Source organism: Chanodichthys erythropterus, chromosome 10 (genome assembly GCF_024489055.1).
Source record: "Chanodichthys erythropterus isolate Z2021 chromosome 10, ASM2448905v1, whole genome shotgun sequence".
NCBI classification, from domain to species: Eukaryota; Metazoa; Chordata; class Actinopteri; order Cypriniformes; family Xenocyprididae; genus Chanodichthys; species Chanodichthys erythropterus.
Window position 1 is genome coordinate 46,890,025 of NC_090230.1, and position 16,719 is coordinate 46,906,743.

A 16,719-nucleotide genomic window follows, 5' to 3' on the forward strand; every position below is an offset into this window, starting at 1 on the left:
ATTTTAGTAGTGTATCTTTAACATGGGCAACAGTAAAAGAAACATTCAGAAATAAATTCATATTTACTGCATGTATATTTTCATATGTAAAACCTGAGAGTTGACATTTTCCAGTGTACAAACAAATCCAAAGGTGTACAAAATATTCTTGTGATATGGATACTGAATAATGTCTGATGGTGGTTTGCATGGTATCAAAAATGGCTTTTCAAATTAATAGTCAAACCCCCATAAATAAAAGTAAAACTGATCATAGATTTCATTTGAAGTCTGATACAAAAAGCTTCCAAAATCTGATATGCATGTCCACATGGAGCAAAATAACCTGCTTCATTCCTTTAAAACGTTTATTTTGAAGTTTGAGTTTATTCAGCAGAGTCAGAACCTCCTAGAAATGCAGGTTCGATCAAGTAAGTTTATGAATAGTCAGAACTTCTACTCCATCATCCTCACCCAAGTATCCAGAAATGTCCATCATGTGCTGCTCTGATTCTGTGAGACTATATGGGGAGTTGCCGTAGTCCGCAGAGAGAGGAAGGCTGCGACAGCGTCCCCTGCGCTGGTCTGAGGTAGAGAAAGTGGAACTGCGTTGCCTTTGGCAGGTAGATGAATTAGCCTCTCGTAGCTTCCTGGCTAGTATGTTTCTCTGGATGGGCGAGGGGCCTCTTCTGCTCCAGTTCTGTTCTGCCCGTTCAGCTCGGTCCAGGGCAGAAGATGGGCTCTGATCCACATGATGACGATCCACCAAAGGCTCTTTTGTTGGTGTCTTTGGAACTGAATCTTTTGAGTTTGATTGAGATGGAGGAGTGTCAACCCATGGTCTTCTCCTGTGGTCCAATGAGCTATCAGTCATTCTAGGACTGGAACAAGACCAGACCTCAAGTTCAGGAAGCGTATGCTCCCAGGTTCTGCTTCTACAGCTCCCCTCTGGTATTTGGCGAGGAGTCACCTGGGTCATGCTTCTCTCTCGGTAGGGTCGGGACAGGGGAAACTGCTGGTTGTTCTCATGGAAACTTGAGGTTCTCCTGAAATTGGGATTCTTGGAGTAGGGCACTCTACTGCGCTCTACCATCTCTACCCAGTCTGCCGTGCGCTCAAGACGACGGATGTTGGCACTGGTTGCAGACTTCGGCGGACTCAGCAACAAATCCACCTTTTGTCTATCTGATAAAGCATTGTTTTTGGGAGACCACGTAGGTTCTGGAAAGGGAGACCTTATGCGGAAGTGGCTGCTGCTTGACTCTTCCGGGCTGTCAAGTTCTTGGGGCGCTGGAGTTAGACCGGCAGGGGTTGAAGCTGTTGCCTCTAGCATGGTGTCATCGACTGGACTCTGGGACACATGGTAGACTTTAGTGGCCTCTTTTAAGCCCTTCTTCTTCATCTCCTTGAGCTGCTGTTGAGCTAAGCGATAGCCAAAAATAGGGGGAAGGATCTTTTGGCCAGAAGGAGACATTCTCTCTGGGTCTTGAGAAAGGGGAAGAGGAAGGGACATGCTCTGTTGACAAGCCAACACACCTCGGTCCGAAGGTCCCTGCTTTGCAGGCAAGGTAAATCCCTTCTGTAGGGGAGCTGCCTGGAGGCTTTCAGAGAAACTGGGTCTCTGCATGCTATGACCACAGATAGAAGCTTCATCAGAGTTCTTTCGGCCATTGGGAGAGTGCAGAGAGCCACGGCGCATGGAGCTGCACTTTGGAGCACGGCAGAGTTTTCTCCACACTGTGATAAAGATGGTGGCCAGAATCACAGCAAGGCACAGGGAAATCCCAGCCACTACCACTAGATTCCCAGCTAGGGGCGTGCTTACAGCTGGTGGTGGTGTCTGGGATGGAGGGGGAAGCTCTTCTAAAAAAAAGAAAGAAAAAAACAGAGTTTTGTTCAGAAAACAAAAAGTTAAATAGATAAAAACAATAAATAAAATGTTTACCAGTGCAGTCTTCTAGCGAACAGTGAGACTGCTCCCTAACCATGCCAGTGCATTGCATCCCACCACTAGAGGGCAGCAGACATTCACGGACACGCTCTCGCACCCCTTCCCCACACGTCACACTACAACCACTCCATGGCTGCCACGGTCCCCACATTTCTTCAGAGCAATGATACGGTATTGGAGAGAAAAAAATATATTAAAAATACTGAATATTATGCATACATAAATACCTTAAATTACATCAATAAATTGATTTTCTAAAGCCAATGTGAGTAATGTTAATTCCAGATTAAAATAACTATGTTTTGTACATGCACGACTGATAAAAGCAGACTCACTTGTATGTCTTTGCACAATCACACATGTGTGTGCTAAACTGGGAGCCTGACTGTAGACGAGAGTGAAATGGAAGCAGTACTTATTTTTGCCGGGGTCAAAGATGGAGCAATTAAACTCAGTCTCATTCTCCCCTTGCGTGAGGAAGTTGAAGGCCATGTGAGAAGTAGGGGCCATGTTGTTAATCTCTTCCTTATAAAGCAGAACTTTTCCATTTGTAACTGTACAGGGAGGTGCGATTCGACGGACAGACACTGCTCCCTCACATCCGCTCTTGTAAATGTTATCCACATGAAGCTTGTATGCAAAGATGCTGGACAGGTAAAGAGGACCAGAGGATTTAATGTCTTGCTGGGTGACAGGGGATTTTAGGGAGATCTTGACAAAGCCACGCTCTGTCAGAGGGGAGGCACATGGCATCTCCACATGTTGTGCCCTAACTACTTTGATATCATGTCTTATCCGGTTCTGCACCTTCTCAAATGTGTTCCTCCCAATCTGGACTTGTTCAAGGTAGCTGACGTCAAGATAGAGAGAAGCTTTGCTGCTAGAACAAGAATGGAAGTGGTCATTAGTGTACACACCAATCCTAATGTCATTAGAGCTCTGGTTGTTGCTGCCACGATCCACAGCCAGGTGAAAGGTGGGCCAGTGCACATGCAGAACAGGACTCCACCACCAGATGACACTTTTGTTAGACAAGTCAATGTTGTGCTTCTCCTCAAGTCTGAATCTGAAATTACCTGCATACAAGAAGCAGGAGCAGTTAAACTCCAGTGACCCTTCTGATTGGTTAAAGAGCGACCTGGAGAGCACGGTTTCATTCTTGTCAGTGTCAATCAATGACACTGTCAGTCTGTCGTCGGTGAAGTTGCTTTCGGTGTTGTAATCCACAAACACACTGGAATTGCTCAAGGCAATGTGCATTGATGGCCAGAGGTGGATACCAGCCATTGCTGTGGGAAAGAAAATATAAATTAAAACCAATTAAGTGACCTAAAACATAGGAGGCAAACGTTAATGAACACTTTGCATCTGTGGTATTACTATGTTCCATAAAGTAGTTTAAAGTGACCAGGCAGGTAGATTTTTACATTTTCTAAAGAAAATGTTAGTAATCTTTGCCCATGCAAAACTCACCACTGGTGGTTGCCAGGGTGTTGCTATGTGTTTGCTAAGGCATCCTGAGTAGTTGCTATGCAATTGCAAGGCTGTTCAGTGTGGTTTCTAGGTGGTTATTTACTGGCCCAACACTAAAGAGCCTCAAGTCTCAATGTGGCCCTCCTCTGGCTCAGGACTGTATATTTGATCACTAAAAAATTTAGAAGACTGCTATACCGCTATAATATACTATATATATTTTTTTGCTTTTTTGCCACTTTTATTAACATTTACTAAGCAGGGCAGTAAATAATGTGGAGAAAATGGAGGAACAAAATCTTTAGAATACGCAAACTCACCATTGCCAGTACAGCACTACAGCACTATTGTGATGGAGCACACATGCCAACAACCACTAGGTCATGCATCAAATATGGTCCTTTTTTTCAGACATGGATTAGACCTCATGGTTTATCTTTGACATTACTGTATATTTTGTTATTTCAGACTGTCCTTTTTGTGCCAGATGAAAATAGAAGGCAGTATACTACTTAATGATAAGGAACACATAAGTTACGTTTTCAAGTTTAAGATGTTCTACTGCTGTACAACACTGCTGCCTATTACTGGAGTATGAGAACTTGAGGAGGCATTGTGATTTACAAACGCTGTATGTGTGGGTCACTTCCTGCAGAAAAAACAAATGCATCCAGGGGAAGAGAGTGCAGGAAAAGTCAGTGACCCTCCCTTCCCCCTCCCTCCATTTTACTCTCCAACTGAACCCGATTCACCATGGCGCACTTAAAATTGTCAATCACTGACCTTCATTTAAATTCGTTTTTGCATGAGAAGTAGAAAATTTGGATCATATAACTGAACATTTGTACTGTTGTCATGATCCCTGCAGATGTAATGAGAACTACATTTTTTATTACACCTGTTCATTGCAGGTTTGGAGTTCCTTTCCTTGTCACAGTCGCCTTTGGTTTGCTTGCTATAGGGGCATTAAGCTTTGGTTTTCTATAAGGCTGATTTGCTATGCAAATAAAATTGACTTGACTAACTTCCAGGACAAACATCTTTAAATGTAAGAACGCCTTCTCACCAAATTCCACCAGGAAGAGCAGCACAAATGGGGTTGCTGTAAGGAAACCCTGTGTCATTCCGAAGTATGCAGCCTCTTATCTTTCTTTGTCCACATCACCCCAATCCACTATTATTGTCCTAAAACAGAATGCAATCAGACACAAGGGATGAATCGAATACGTTATTCATTCTCCATACCACACTGATTTGTTTGGGCAATCACTCGACTCTTATATTGGACTATCAAACGGTGGAAAAATGAATTTGAATATCTTCTTGATAATCTCACATTTTAACACATAGGCTAGTACATAGACTATTCAGTACATATATATTCACTTACACTTCATACAATACATAGGTTACACACAATGTCTTTTCTTTCATTTTTTTTTAATGTATTGTGTTCAAAGATTATTGAGCAAGGCTCAAAAAAGATGTACTGCTTTGTTAATTTTTGAGTCAGTTTACAAAATAAAGAGTAATATCGTCTCTTTCCGCATATATATATATATGCTAAATGTTGTGACATAAAAAAAATACAAAACAAGATAAACCTTTTTTTATCTTGTAAACTTATTACTTTCATTTTCCAGTAATCTATAACACTAATCTATTACAAAATAATAATAAAAAAAAACCTCATGCATTACACTGCCTGTTATAAACGAAACCAGTCAATAGCCCACACTTAAATGCGCAAATTAAAAGTAAATAACCTATATACCTAGATAGAAGTATTTTACTTACATTTGTCATTGAGTCGGATGAATACCATGTGTTCTTGTATCCTAATCGGGCTGGAAGGTTACCATGAGTTTTGTTTTTGAGCGTTAAATGAATGAACGTCACGGAGCGGTACTGCTCTGAGACGCGCTCTCGTGAGCGCGCCTTCACAATTTGCAGACTGCGCGACCGTGAACGCGCGTTTTCGTGCTTCCTCCACCGGTTGTTATTAGGGAAATTAAGTTAGGATGCGGTCTGGTCTCCACAAGAATCCATTTAGTATTCACGTCTGGCCGACAAATTACGAAGAACTGCGTATTATACTACTAATTACGAAAAAATGCGTATTCTACGTAATTTTTAACGTGAATCCCACCACAAATTTCTCAGTGACCGCGCAGAGGTTTCTACTGGCTCTCTACTAATACACCCAGTTAGCTACTGTAGTTCATGTTACCAAACATAAATGCCAGAAGTAAGCAGTGAATCCTCTGCTTAATATAAAATAACCTCTCTTCAATAAATCTCCTTACAATGGGGAGGTCTGTCTCAAAATGTTCTTGACATTTGATTTCAGGCAAACTTTGAAGTTCATTAATATATTAAACTATATTTAGGAACAGTCTACTCATTGTAATCTCAGTTGTCATTACTGGCTCACATGTTTCAGTGGAATAGACCTTAGAAATACAGAAGATTATTCCTCAGTATTAGCAATTAATGCCATAAAAGACCAACAATGTTGGTGAAACATCTGAAATAATAAACAAGAATGAAAAACACCAATGAAACATAATATAATACACAAGAAATAATCAAGAAAAATAAATGGACACATGAAAGAAAACCCAAAGACAGATCATGTTTTTAAAAAGAAATATTATTTTACACAACGTTCCAAAACAAGTGTGGAAGACTTTATGTTTCCATAAGGGGGAAAGCCGATTTCTCTCAAGAGAGCGTCAGTGAATTTTCTGATGTTTTAAATTTTCTAATTATTTTGGCATTAAAAGTTTCAACTTCTTGATGTATATGTAGTGCACAATGACCTACATATTTTTATGGACAATCTAACCGCATTGAACATGCTGGAATCACAGACAATATCAACATATCTGATTCCAACAAGATGATCATTTCTGTAATCCCCTTTCAGTTAAAGGCTGTGGAAATCACTAAACAAAAGAAAGTTGCAGTAACATCCTGGGTACCTTAATCAACATTCATGAAAGACCCTATTGACAAACACAGTGGAAAGTAGGTCCCCACTCTAATCAGTTATCAGTTCTGAGAGGGATCTGGGGCCAACAGGAGCTGAGAGCCAGCCAGGTTCGATAACATATCAGCCTCAATGCGTCAGAACAGGTTGGGATAAAATCGCAGACCTTCTACTGAATCGTCTCGGCATAAGTGACCCATTTTTTCAGCTAATAACAACCTGTAAAAGAGAGCGAAACATCAAAATAACGAGGAGACACTTGAGGGATGAATTATTGATGAAATAAGGAAAAGGATGTCTCCTGTACCTTTCTTTAGCAAGGAGAACTGTCAGTCCCAACAGCTTGGCAAACTCTTCAGCTGTGAGGGAGCCTTTATCAGACACCTGGGAAAGGCAAAAGAGAAGGAAACCTCAAACGGATTCCCACTTAAACCACCGCTCAGTGTTTTTAGAGTATTGCAAAATCCTCATTATCACAATGCACTGACTGAAGCATTTTATTTATTTATTTTTTTTTCTGTATTTATTTAAACAAATTAAAGTCTAAATAATCTACAGTTCAATAGCTACTACCATGCTGTATAAATATTTTATACTTTAAATAATACATCATTTTGTCATTTTTTTTGCATTATGTTAATGACCATTTTTAATGGTTACTTAATATTTTAATGGCTTCATTTTCTTTGCGCAAAATCTGATTTCTGATTCTTATTTTAGAGTGAAATATGACCCATTTATGATCTTGACAGGTTTCGTGAGATTCCCCCATATACCAAATCTAATGGCTGAAACAATGTGAATACAGAAATAATTGCCATCTCATGTCAAATGATATTTCAAATATTCTTGCTTTGTTTTTTTCGAACATTCCTCTGCTTTACCACATCTGTCTTGGACTCTTCAGGGATGGAAATTTCTAATCTGACACGCCTCACGTTCCAGCTCTTTGACCTAAAACACCACCCCCAGTCACATCTGCTAGCTGTGTCTTGTTCAAAAACACTTTGAAGGTGGTTCATTTCATGCAATTTCTAGGAGAATGAAATGGGAACCTTCTCTCACTCTCCTGACCACAACCATTAAATATAAGAGGGAGAAATTGGCTGTACATGTTTGTGGTTATAGATCTGATCCAATTTCTACTCTAATAACCCATAATTAAACATGACAGAAAGTTTCTGCATGATGTTTGAATAGCCACATAAGTGATTTCACAGATGGGGAAAGTGATGGCATGACACTCACGTTATCTAGAGCTGAGGCAATCATTTCCTCTTCACTGTGGGACTGGAGTTGAACCACCATCACCCCGCTGTCAAATACTCGCAACCTGACAGAAAAAGAAAAATTTTGTTTTTGTTGCTGGTTACTTAAGAACCCAACAAGACATTACTGCTTCATAATCTAATTGTATGTAACCAAACTGTGGTTTCTGAGTCAAATGGTTGTTTTCTTTTGAAAGGTGGAAAATGCAGCCAACAGACAGAGGGCGGACATGGGTCCTGAAAACAGGAAGTCTGCCAGGAAGTGGCTGACCGATCTCAAACTGACCCGCCTGTGCTTACAAAGCCTGGCTCGCACAGACACATGCACGTTCGATCACGTTTACTCACGCAAACACACATACAAATATAAATGCTCACAACCTTACCGTAGAGGAAGCTTCAGTGACTCAAACATCTTGCAGGCATTGACCAAGTCCTCCGGAGAGAGAAGCTGAGAAGAAATTTGCAAAAGACAGGTCATACGTCTTTAAAGGGTCCATCCAGAATTTTTTTCTTTCTAATATATATATATATATATATATATATATATATATATATATATATATATATATATATATATTTTATATGAGGCATTTCAAAGAAATGTAATGACTCTAAAAATGCCATGTGATATGTGATCAAATAAAAAGGTAAAAAAATCTTTTCCTTACAGTTTAAATGTGAGCGTACACATCTTAATCATTACTTTCAAAATTGTTTTTACATATACACTTACATTCAAAAGTTTAGGGTCAGTATGATTTTTTTCTTTTACTCAGCAAGGATGCATTAAATTGATCAAAAGTCACAGTAAAGACATTTATTATGTTACAAAAGATTTCTAATTCAAATAAATGCTGTTCTTTATATTCATCAAAGAATCCTGAAAAAATAAATCACGGGTTACACAAAAATATTAAGCAGCAGAGCACAAAAAATGTTTCTTGAGCAGCAAATCAGCATATTAGAATGATTTCTAAAGGGTCATGTGACCCTGAGTAATGATGCTAAAATTCAGCTTTGAATAAGTTACATTTTAAAACGCAATTTGAATATTTAATAATATTAATATAGAAAATGGTTATTTTAATAAATTTAACATTTTTATTGTATTTTTGATCAAATAAATGCAGCCTCGCTGAGCATAAGAAACTTCAAAAATAGTTTTAAAAATCTTACCAACCACAAACTTTTTAAAGTGGTGTATTTTTCTATGTAAAATGTTTTTTATTATGTTATGTTAATATTTAGAATTTTTTTATTTATAAATATTAGGTTTTGGGGAGTAAAACCACAAGTTGTTTTAAATCCTAAACTAACTTTGCTGTGATAAAATGGTCAAATTATCATAGATTTGCATGTTGTTTGCAGCATATGACCTTGATTTGGCAGATAAAATGTTTTTCAAACATAAGCATACAATTTTTTTGTTAATAATTTACTCCCATGTTTTTAAATAAAATTTTCTGAAGATGTATTAAAAGGTGTTCCAACAGCTACCAAATGTGTGATAAAGTGAAGAAAAGGGAACAGAACAGGGCTGCATAGATCCTAGAATCATTGCCACCTCTACGATAAACTTAGCTGACAATGCTTTTGTTTTAAGAAACACATCCCTGGTCAACAAACACACGCACGCGCGCGCGCACGCACGCACGCACACACACACACACACACACACAAATCATAACCCCCATAGACTCTCTCTACTCCCATAGTTGTCTAATCAGGAGGTCCTGATGTTTTTTTATAATATAAATGTGTAAATTCGAGTTTGCTCTAATGTTAATAAACGTAGCATACCCCAGAGATGAACCTGAGAGTTAGTTGAAAAAAAAAAAAAAAAAAAAAAAACACTGTGACATCACCATATATATGCAAACACAACCAACACACACAAACAAGAGTTTGCTCTCTACTCTCCAGATGGCTGTTCCATCATCAGCTTCACTCTTAATGCTGCTGGGAAGGAGATCAGGATCAGATCTGATTAACTCTATGAACACTGATGCTGCTGTCTTGATTGTAGCTGTCCAGGTTCATCTTACCTCCATCCCACGGGCTCTGTTCACCAGACAGTACACTTCAGTGAGGGCCATCATTCCTCCACGCTCCTACAGACACAGTAATAATAAAGATCATGAAGTCTAAGGAAGGAAGGATAATATTGACATAATAAACAGAGCAATTCCAAGATGGTCCTCGCACCATTGGTGCTCGGGCCCTAATGACATACTGTAAGACAAAATGTACAGCCAGCTGATCATTATTGCAAATTAAACCCCAACAAAGTGATGATTTTGAGATAACGATGAGCTGACTGTACATTATCATGATTAATACAGCTACTCACCAAATAAATCAACAAACAGATATGAAATACTAAAAACAGTTGCAATGACTGTACTAAGAAGAATATACATCTACACACTACCATTCAAAAGTTTGGGGTCAATAAGATTAAATGTTTTAAAATGTTTTTGAAGTCTTTTATTCAAGGCTGCATTTATTTGACATAATAAACACAGTCATATTGTGAATTGTTACAATGTGAAAATTGTTTTCTAATTTAATTCATTTTAAAATGTAAATTATTCCTGTGATGACAAAGCTGAATTTTCATTCTAATTATTCTAATATGCTAAAACCCCAAACTTTTGAACAGTTGTGTATATGCAAATATACAATATATAGAGGGCTACTACACCTATACAGGTCTATGTAAAACTATTTGATAATCATGTTTCATAGAAATCATAGAGATGCATATAAACACACACAGTTTACTACCTCCAGTGGTGCTTGCAGCATGTCTCCCAGCTGTTTGGCAAGTTGGATGTGGTACTGTGTGCCTGAGCCGTGTGTCTCCCTGGTCACTGGGTTGGCTATACCCATACTCAGCAAATAAGACTTGAAACGGATGGTCTGTCAGAAGGCACACAAAACAAACATGACTAATTTAATTGTAGCTCTACACTAAATATAATAGCTCATTTCTAAATAAATGCAGGCTGTTGTAGCCAACTAACAACACTGCAAAATTCTAACAGCCAGTTTTAGCATTTTGAGCTTCAACATTTCTACAGAACAAGATCAATCTACTCTTATTTAGATGTGCCAACGCTTTTTCCCTCATCTGATTGTGGACTTCTGTAATAACAGGTCATTTTCTGTTCAATAAATATTTATATGTGTCCATTTGGATGCAATCCTGCACTTATGCACCATATGCGCTCTGATTGGAGGATCTCAATCCTGGTTTCTTTTCAGCTCGATTCTAGGTTCTATTTGTGTCACTATCTAATTTCCCGGCCCTTGACGTCCCTGTGCAAAGTGTACGTTGTGAGTGACCAGGATTTCTGAGCTCTGTGTGGATTACACTGCCAATGTTTTCCAAGCTTTGGATTTATAGACACTCCACTGATCCCGAGAAAATTACACAGATACGTACATGATCAAATGTATTAATTTATTCAAAAGAGAATGATTGATATCTATCCTATTATATGTGTACATGTGCATATGGAGGATAAATAAATAAAAACAGATAGCTATAACAATACACATAACAGCTGTTATCTACATGTAATCTAAGAAAGCCTATTAACTTAAGCAGGATAAAAGCAGTAATAGACTTTGAGGTGGAAATGGCCTTATAAAAAGGAAACAACATCCACTTACAAGTTCATATGTTTAATTACACTACCATTCAAATGTTTGGGGTCAGCAAGAAAAAAAAAGAAAAAATACTTTTATTATTTAAATTGATCAAAAGTAACAAGTAAAGGCATTTATAATGTTACAATTTATTAAAGTATCTAACTAAATAAATTGTAAACTAAAACATTTTTTAAAAAGCTTACTGGCCCAAACTTTTAAATGGTAGTAAATAAAATCCAGTATTTGACTTGTTAATGTCAAATATTTCAACCAATCAATTTTTGTTGTTGTTGTTGTTTTATTTTTGCTCTTTTTTCCCAGTGAAACACTGGTGCATCAGAATAATCAAGCCCCTTAGGGTCTTTAAGCTCACCTCATCTTCTGTGATGTCACCCTGTTTGTCTTTGATTTTGTTAGCAATGGATCTGGACAGCTCCACCATCTCTTTGGCCTGCAGGGGAAGATAGTGAGACTCTGAAACAAGACTGATAAACCTGACCATGGCTGTATTCTGCCTGACAACAGGGCAACCCACCGACCTACTGAGTGACTGACCTTTTCCATTAGTTTACTGAGATCTTCAAAGGCCTGAAAGAAGAGACAGATATTAGAATGGAAACTTGAAAAAGATGATATCCAAAACCTTCATCAAGAGCCAAAATCACCTGTAAATCACTGGGTGTGCCCACACCTAACAGGATACCCCACTGCTGTGCACTCTCTTTTTATCTTCCATTATAGCTGTGCCAGGAAGCTAATCAGAACTATTAGGTCATCTAACATTAAACACAGGGTGCAGTTTTCTTTCAACATCAGGGGCCCTTCAAAAGGGGGCCACGGCGCCCAGTGCCTGATTGTGGCCACAGCTTTCCTGATTATCAAAGGCTAGTATCCCAGAGCTCCTTAGGTTAGATTTGACAGCCCGTCAGACTGTTTCTCTTTCTTACCTCAGAAATGTTTTTATCAGTCTCTTTTCTTTTCTCCTCCAACTTCCGTTCAATACCCACAATGCCCACTGCGCGTGTCCTTCCTGCCTACCGAACCATAGAAAAAAGAAGAGAAAAAAAATGAGCCACACACACGCACAAACAATAACTAAAAAAAAAAAACTAAAAAAACATGCAAACAAATAACAAAGGAACAGGAAGGAAAGGGTTTGACCAGGTTTGGCCACTGTTTCAGGGCCACTGTCTGTTCTTTACAAAACACAATCTTTAAACAACTGCCATACAAATGTGAAATTTGTCTTTCATATATAATAAACCAATATAACTAAAGTAAAACAACATATACTACCATTCAAATGTTTGGGGTTGGTACGATTTTTTAAAAATGTTTTTGAAAGAAGTCTCTTATGCTCAGTAAAACTGCAATTATTTGACCAAAAATACAGTAAAAACAGCAATATTTTGAAATATTATTACAATTTAAAATAACTGCTTTATATTTGAATACATTTATTCATTTATTAGAAATAATTCTAATATGCTGATTTGGTGCTCAAGAAACATTTCTTCTTATCAGTGGTAAAAACAGTTGTGCTGCTTAATATTTTTGGGGAAACTATGATACATTTTTTCAGGATTCTTTGATGAATTGAAAGTTCAAAACAACAGCATTTATTTAAAATACAAATCTTTCAATTTAATGCACCCAAGTTGAATAAAAGTATTAATTTCTTTGAAAAAAAAAATATATATACCCAAACTTTTGAACAGTAGTGTATTTGAACAGCATTATGTGACAAAATAGAAATATTAAATAAACAAAAAACAAATTATGCATGACAATTACTAAAACTTTAACTAAAATTAAATACTAAGAGTATAATAAAAGCTACTTCAAAGTAGTATAGTATATAATAAAAATATTGGATGGTTTTACACATAAATATTTACAAAAAACACATTAAAAAAAAAAAAAAAAAAGCAAGTTATGTATCAAGGTCTGAGCAGACCTTGGGTCCTGTTCCTGTGGGGATCGGCTGTGAGACGGGTGTATTCTCCCATCGCTTCTGAGTCATCTCTTCTGTTAGACGTCTGTAAAACTACACACCAAACACAGCACAAGTTATGTTATTTACAACTTCCTAACATCTCATCTGCTCTGCTCTGTTCCTGTCTAAATGTCATGACTGCTTATTGCTTATGCTGCAAACTGTATTAAGCCAGATTTAGTGGAGTAATAAGCTCCACGCATCATCTCAGTTGAAATATTTCTGTGACATCACTCCTTCAGTTACTGACCTCAATCTGCCCATGTTCCTTGAAGGACAGCTTTATATAAGAGTACTTGCTCTTCTGGTAGGGGCCAGGCTCCTTATTTTCAGGGCATGGATGCAGGTGAATGACAATCTTGGCACTGCAAGGTTTGAAAGGTAACAATTTAGTTTTAATATATAGATTAAAAAGCATATTTACAATTCCAATGTTATTATGACATGTTCCATATGTCAGATGTATTAATTGCATGCTGATGTTACAGTGCAGTCACCTCTTTCCGATGCCTGCTGCTTGCTCCTCAAAGAATATGACCTGTGACAAGGGTATGCATATACAGCATTCCTACAGAACAACATATTAGCGATATAAAAAAATGTAAGCAAATACACTGTGCTCTCAAATGTTCTTCATTTAAAGCAAAAGGACATTTTATAGAGGGAGAAAAGATACTGAAAATATACTGAAGATGACATTACATGATTCTTCTGGTCTCTCCAGACTAAGCGATGGGTACTGAGAAGAACGATTCCCACATCAAGCTTAGCCTGTCAATGAAGAAACAAGGAAATCTATGAATTATGGAGCATTAACATACACCATTTATTCAAATAACGCATACTGTATCTTAATATTGTCTTCTGGGTAACACTTTACAAAAAGGTCTAATTTAATGTTAATGTATTAAAACTAGCATGAACTAAAAGTCAACTATATATATATATATATATATATATATATATATATATATATATATATATATATATATATATATATATATATATTATATATAATTACAACATTTAACAATACTTTCAACAATTCTTCATTGTTTATTCATGTTAGTTCACAGTGCATTAACTAATGTTGACAAACAGAACTTTTAATTTTAAAAACCTATTATTTAATGTTATAATTAACATTAACTAAGACTAATAAATGCTTTGGAAGTATTGTTCATTGTTAGTTCAAGTTAACTAATGTAGTTACCTAGATATTACCTAGCCCTATCACCTAACGACTACAGCCCCATTGACTCCCTGTGCCAATGCATTGATGAAATTAAAAATTGGATGTGTCTAAACTTCCTTCAGTTAAACAAAGACAAAACTGAAATCATTGCGTTTGGAAACAAAGATGAAGTTCTCAAAGTGAACATGTACCTTCACTCTAGGGGTCAAACAACTAAAAATCAAGTCAGGAATCTTGGTGTGATTTTGGAGTCAGACCTGAGTTTCAGTAGCCATGTAAAGACAATAACTGAATCAGCGTATTATCATCTCAAAAATATTGCAAGAATTAGATGCTTTGTCTCCAGTCAAGACTTAGAGAAACTTGTTCATGCTTTCATCACCAGCCGGGTGGATTACTGTAATGAGCTCCTAACTGGTCTTCCCAAAAAGACCATAAGACAGCTGCAGCTCGTACAGAACGCTGCTGCCAGGATTCTGAGCAGAACCTGAAAACATGAACACATCACACCAGTCCTCAGGTCCTTGCACTGGCTTCCAGTTACATTTAGAATTGATTTTAAAGTACTGTTACTTGTTTATAAATCACTCAGTGGTCTAGGACCTCAATACATTGCAGATATGCTCATAGAATATAACAGATCACTCAGATCATCAGGATCAAGTCATTTAGAAATACCAAGGGTTCACTCAAAGCAAGGAGAGTCTGCTTTTAGCTGGTACCAGCTTCCAGAAGAGATCAGGTGTGCTCCAACAGTAGCCACATTCAAATCCAGACTCAAAACACATCTTTTTATCTATGCATTTGCTGATTGTCCGAACTGTTTGCACTTTATTTTATACGCATTATCTTTTTATTCTTTTAATTCCTTTGCCTGTTCTTATTTCATTTTTAATGTATTTTATATCTTTTATGTATCATCTTGTTATTCTGACTTTTAATGCATTTTAAATATTGCTGTCTGGTTGAAAGAGCTGGGAGAATTAGGAAGAAAGTGATTAGGTTAAAATTTGGTAAATTTGGATAAGGGGACAAACCATGGGGAAATTTAAGCTGTAGTGCATGGTTAAGATATCTCTGGATTACAGTCAGGACACTTTCCAAAGGGGAAATTTGAACTGCGTTGCATAGATAAGATATCTCCGGAAGGGGGATTAGGGCTGTGTGGTGCAGTTTGAGGTGTCTTGGCAAAAGAGGAGATTGAAACTGTGTTTATCAGTTTGAAGTGACTTAACAGGTAGCAGTCCTGTCGTGTGAGAAAGATCCATTCTGATCCGCTCTGATGGATAGATCCGTTTAGATCCACTCTGATGGACAACAACAACAACAACAAAAACAAACTCCCTGAGACTTCCTAGCTCTTCCATCCAGATAGCAAAATTCTGTTTTTACTGTTATTTCTATTCCTTATGTTCTATTTTTATTATTCTTTTTTATGTAAAGCATTTTGAATTACCATTGTGTATGAAATGTGCTATACAAGTAAAATTGCCTTGCCTTGCCTAGTTATCTAATGTCAACAAATGAAACCTTATTGTAAAGTGACAGTTTTCTGTATTATACAATTTAGAATTCAAAAAATTGAATTGTCCTTTTAACAGCATTAATAAGCAACATGAAAACTGCATGATCTAAACTATAGTTGTGTTTATCTATAATGTTATGCATCATTGTGAGGTCAGAATCTTCCACATGGTTGTCATTTTAACTTTAAGTTGAATAAAATACCTTGTCTTCCCCATCGTAAAGTCTCACTCCTCTTTGTTGGATTACTAACGTTTCGTTCATCTCAAGGAGCCCATTTGTCCAAACAAATCTGTCCATTTTACCAAAACAATAAAACAAAAGTGAATAACAAAACTAGAGCATATTATATGTGAAGCTACAGCTGTTTACTTCCGCTTAGATGTCCGAAAATGCGCCTGTCTAAAAAATATGACAATTCATTGAAAACTTCATTCTCCGCAGTCACTAAATTGCTTTTAATATGTGTTATATAAAGTCCTAGAAATACAATTAATAATATAATTTTTTCCAGTTTTCAAATTATGAGAATTTTATACATACATTTTTCGTTATCGTTACAAGCTTATCGATATTTTTTACAAATCGAAAAACAACAATAGAGTTAATATATAGTTAATAAATTATAAATAATTTACAAAATGCCATTTATTTAAAAATAAAAATGTCCAATTCTTGAGG

The 16,719-nt window shown here is 37.0% G+C and overlaps 2 protein-coding genes across 2 annotated transcripts; both read right to left on the minus strand.

Moving 5' to 3' along the window:
- Positions 1–7: 7 nt before the first annotated feature.
- LOC137028756 (thrombospondin type-1 domain-containing protein 1) lies at positions 8–5,684 on the minus strand. Its single transcript, XM_067397957.1, has 5 exons — positions 5,201–5,684; positions 4,470–4,588; positions 2,266–3,219; positions 1,925–2,083; positions 8–1,842 (listed from the first exon to the last, which is right to left on the minus strand). The coding sequence occupies exons 2-5, from the start codon at positions 4,525–4,527 to the stop codon at positions 407–409; spliced, it is 2,607 nt and encodes an 868-aa protein (XP_067254058.1). The 5' UTR covers positions 4,528–4,588; positions 5,201–5,684; the 3' UTR covers positions 8–406.
- A 266-nt stretch (positions 5,685–5,950) lies between these two features.
- Positions 5,951–16,409, minus strand: vps36 (vacuolar protein sorting 36 homolog). The gene is made up of 14 exons (XM_067397960.1): positions 16,243–16,409; positions 14,022–14,090; positions 13,817–13,887; positions 13,570–13,684; positions 13,281–13,370; positions 12,271–12,357; positions 11,879–11,911; positions 11,697–11,774; positions 10,454–10,588; positions 9,712–9,777; positions 8,050–8,114; positions 7,644–7,728; positions 6,703–6,779; positions 5,951–6,614 (listed from the first exon to the last, which is right to left on the minus strand). The coding sequence occupies exons 1-14, from the start codon at positions 16,336–16,338 to the stop codon at positions 6,533–6,535; spliced, it is 1,149 nt and encodes a 382-aa protein (XP_067254061.1). The 5' UTR covers positions 16,339–16,409; the 3' UTR covers positions 5,951–6,532.
- Positions 16,410–16,719: the final 310 nt, after the last annotated feature.

Bases quoted from the DNA above. Each gene is read 5' to 3' on its own strand.
- vps36 (XM_067397960.1), bottom strand. From the start codon at position 16,338: ATGGACAGATTTGTTTGGACAAATGGGCTCCTTGAGATGAACGAAACG. The intron at 13,685-13,816 runs GTGACTGCACTG...CAAACCTTGCAG, and splicing joins GCAGCAGGCATCGGAAAGAG to TGCCAAGATTGTCATTCACC. The intron at 11,775-11,878 runs GTCAGTCACTCA...CTTCCCCTGCAG, and splicing joins TCAGTAAACTAATGGAAAAG to GCCAAAGAGATGGTGGAGCT.
- LOC137028756 (XM_067397957.1), bottom strand. From the start codon at position 4,527: ATGACACAGGGTTTCCTTACAGCAACCCCATTTGTGCTGCTCTTCCTG. The intron at 3,220-4,469 runs GTGAGAAGGCGT...TCTTTCCCACAG, and splicing joins GCTCTTCCTGGTGGAATTTG to CAATGGCTGGTATCCACCTC. The intron at 1,843-1,924 runs GTAAACATTTTA...TCTTTTTTTTAG, and splicing joins TTCGCTAGAAGACTGCACTG to AAGAGCTTCCCCCTCCATCC.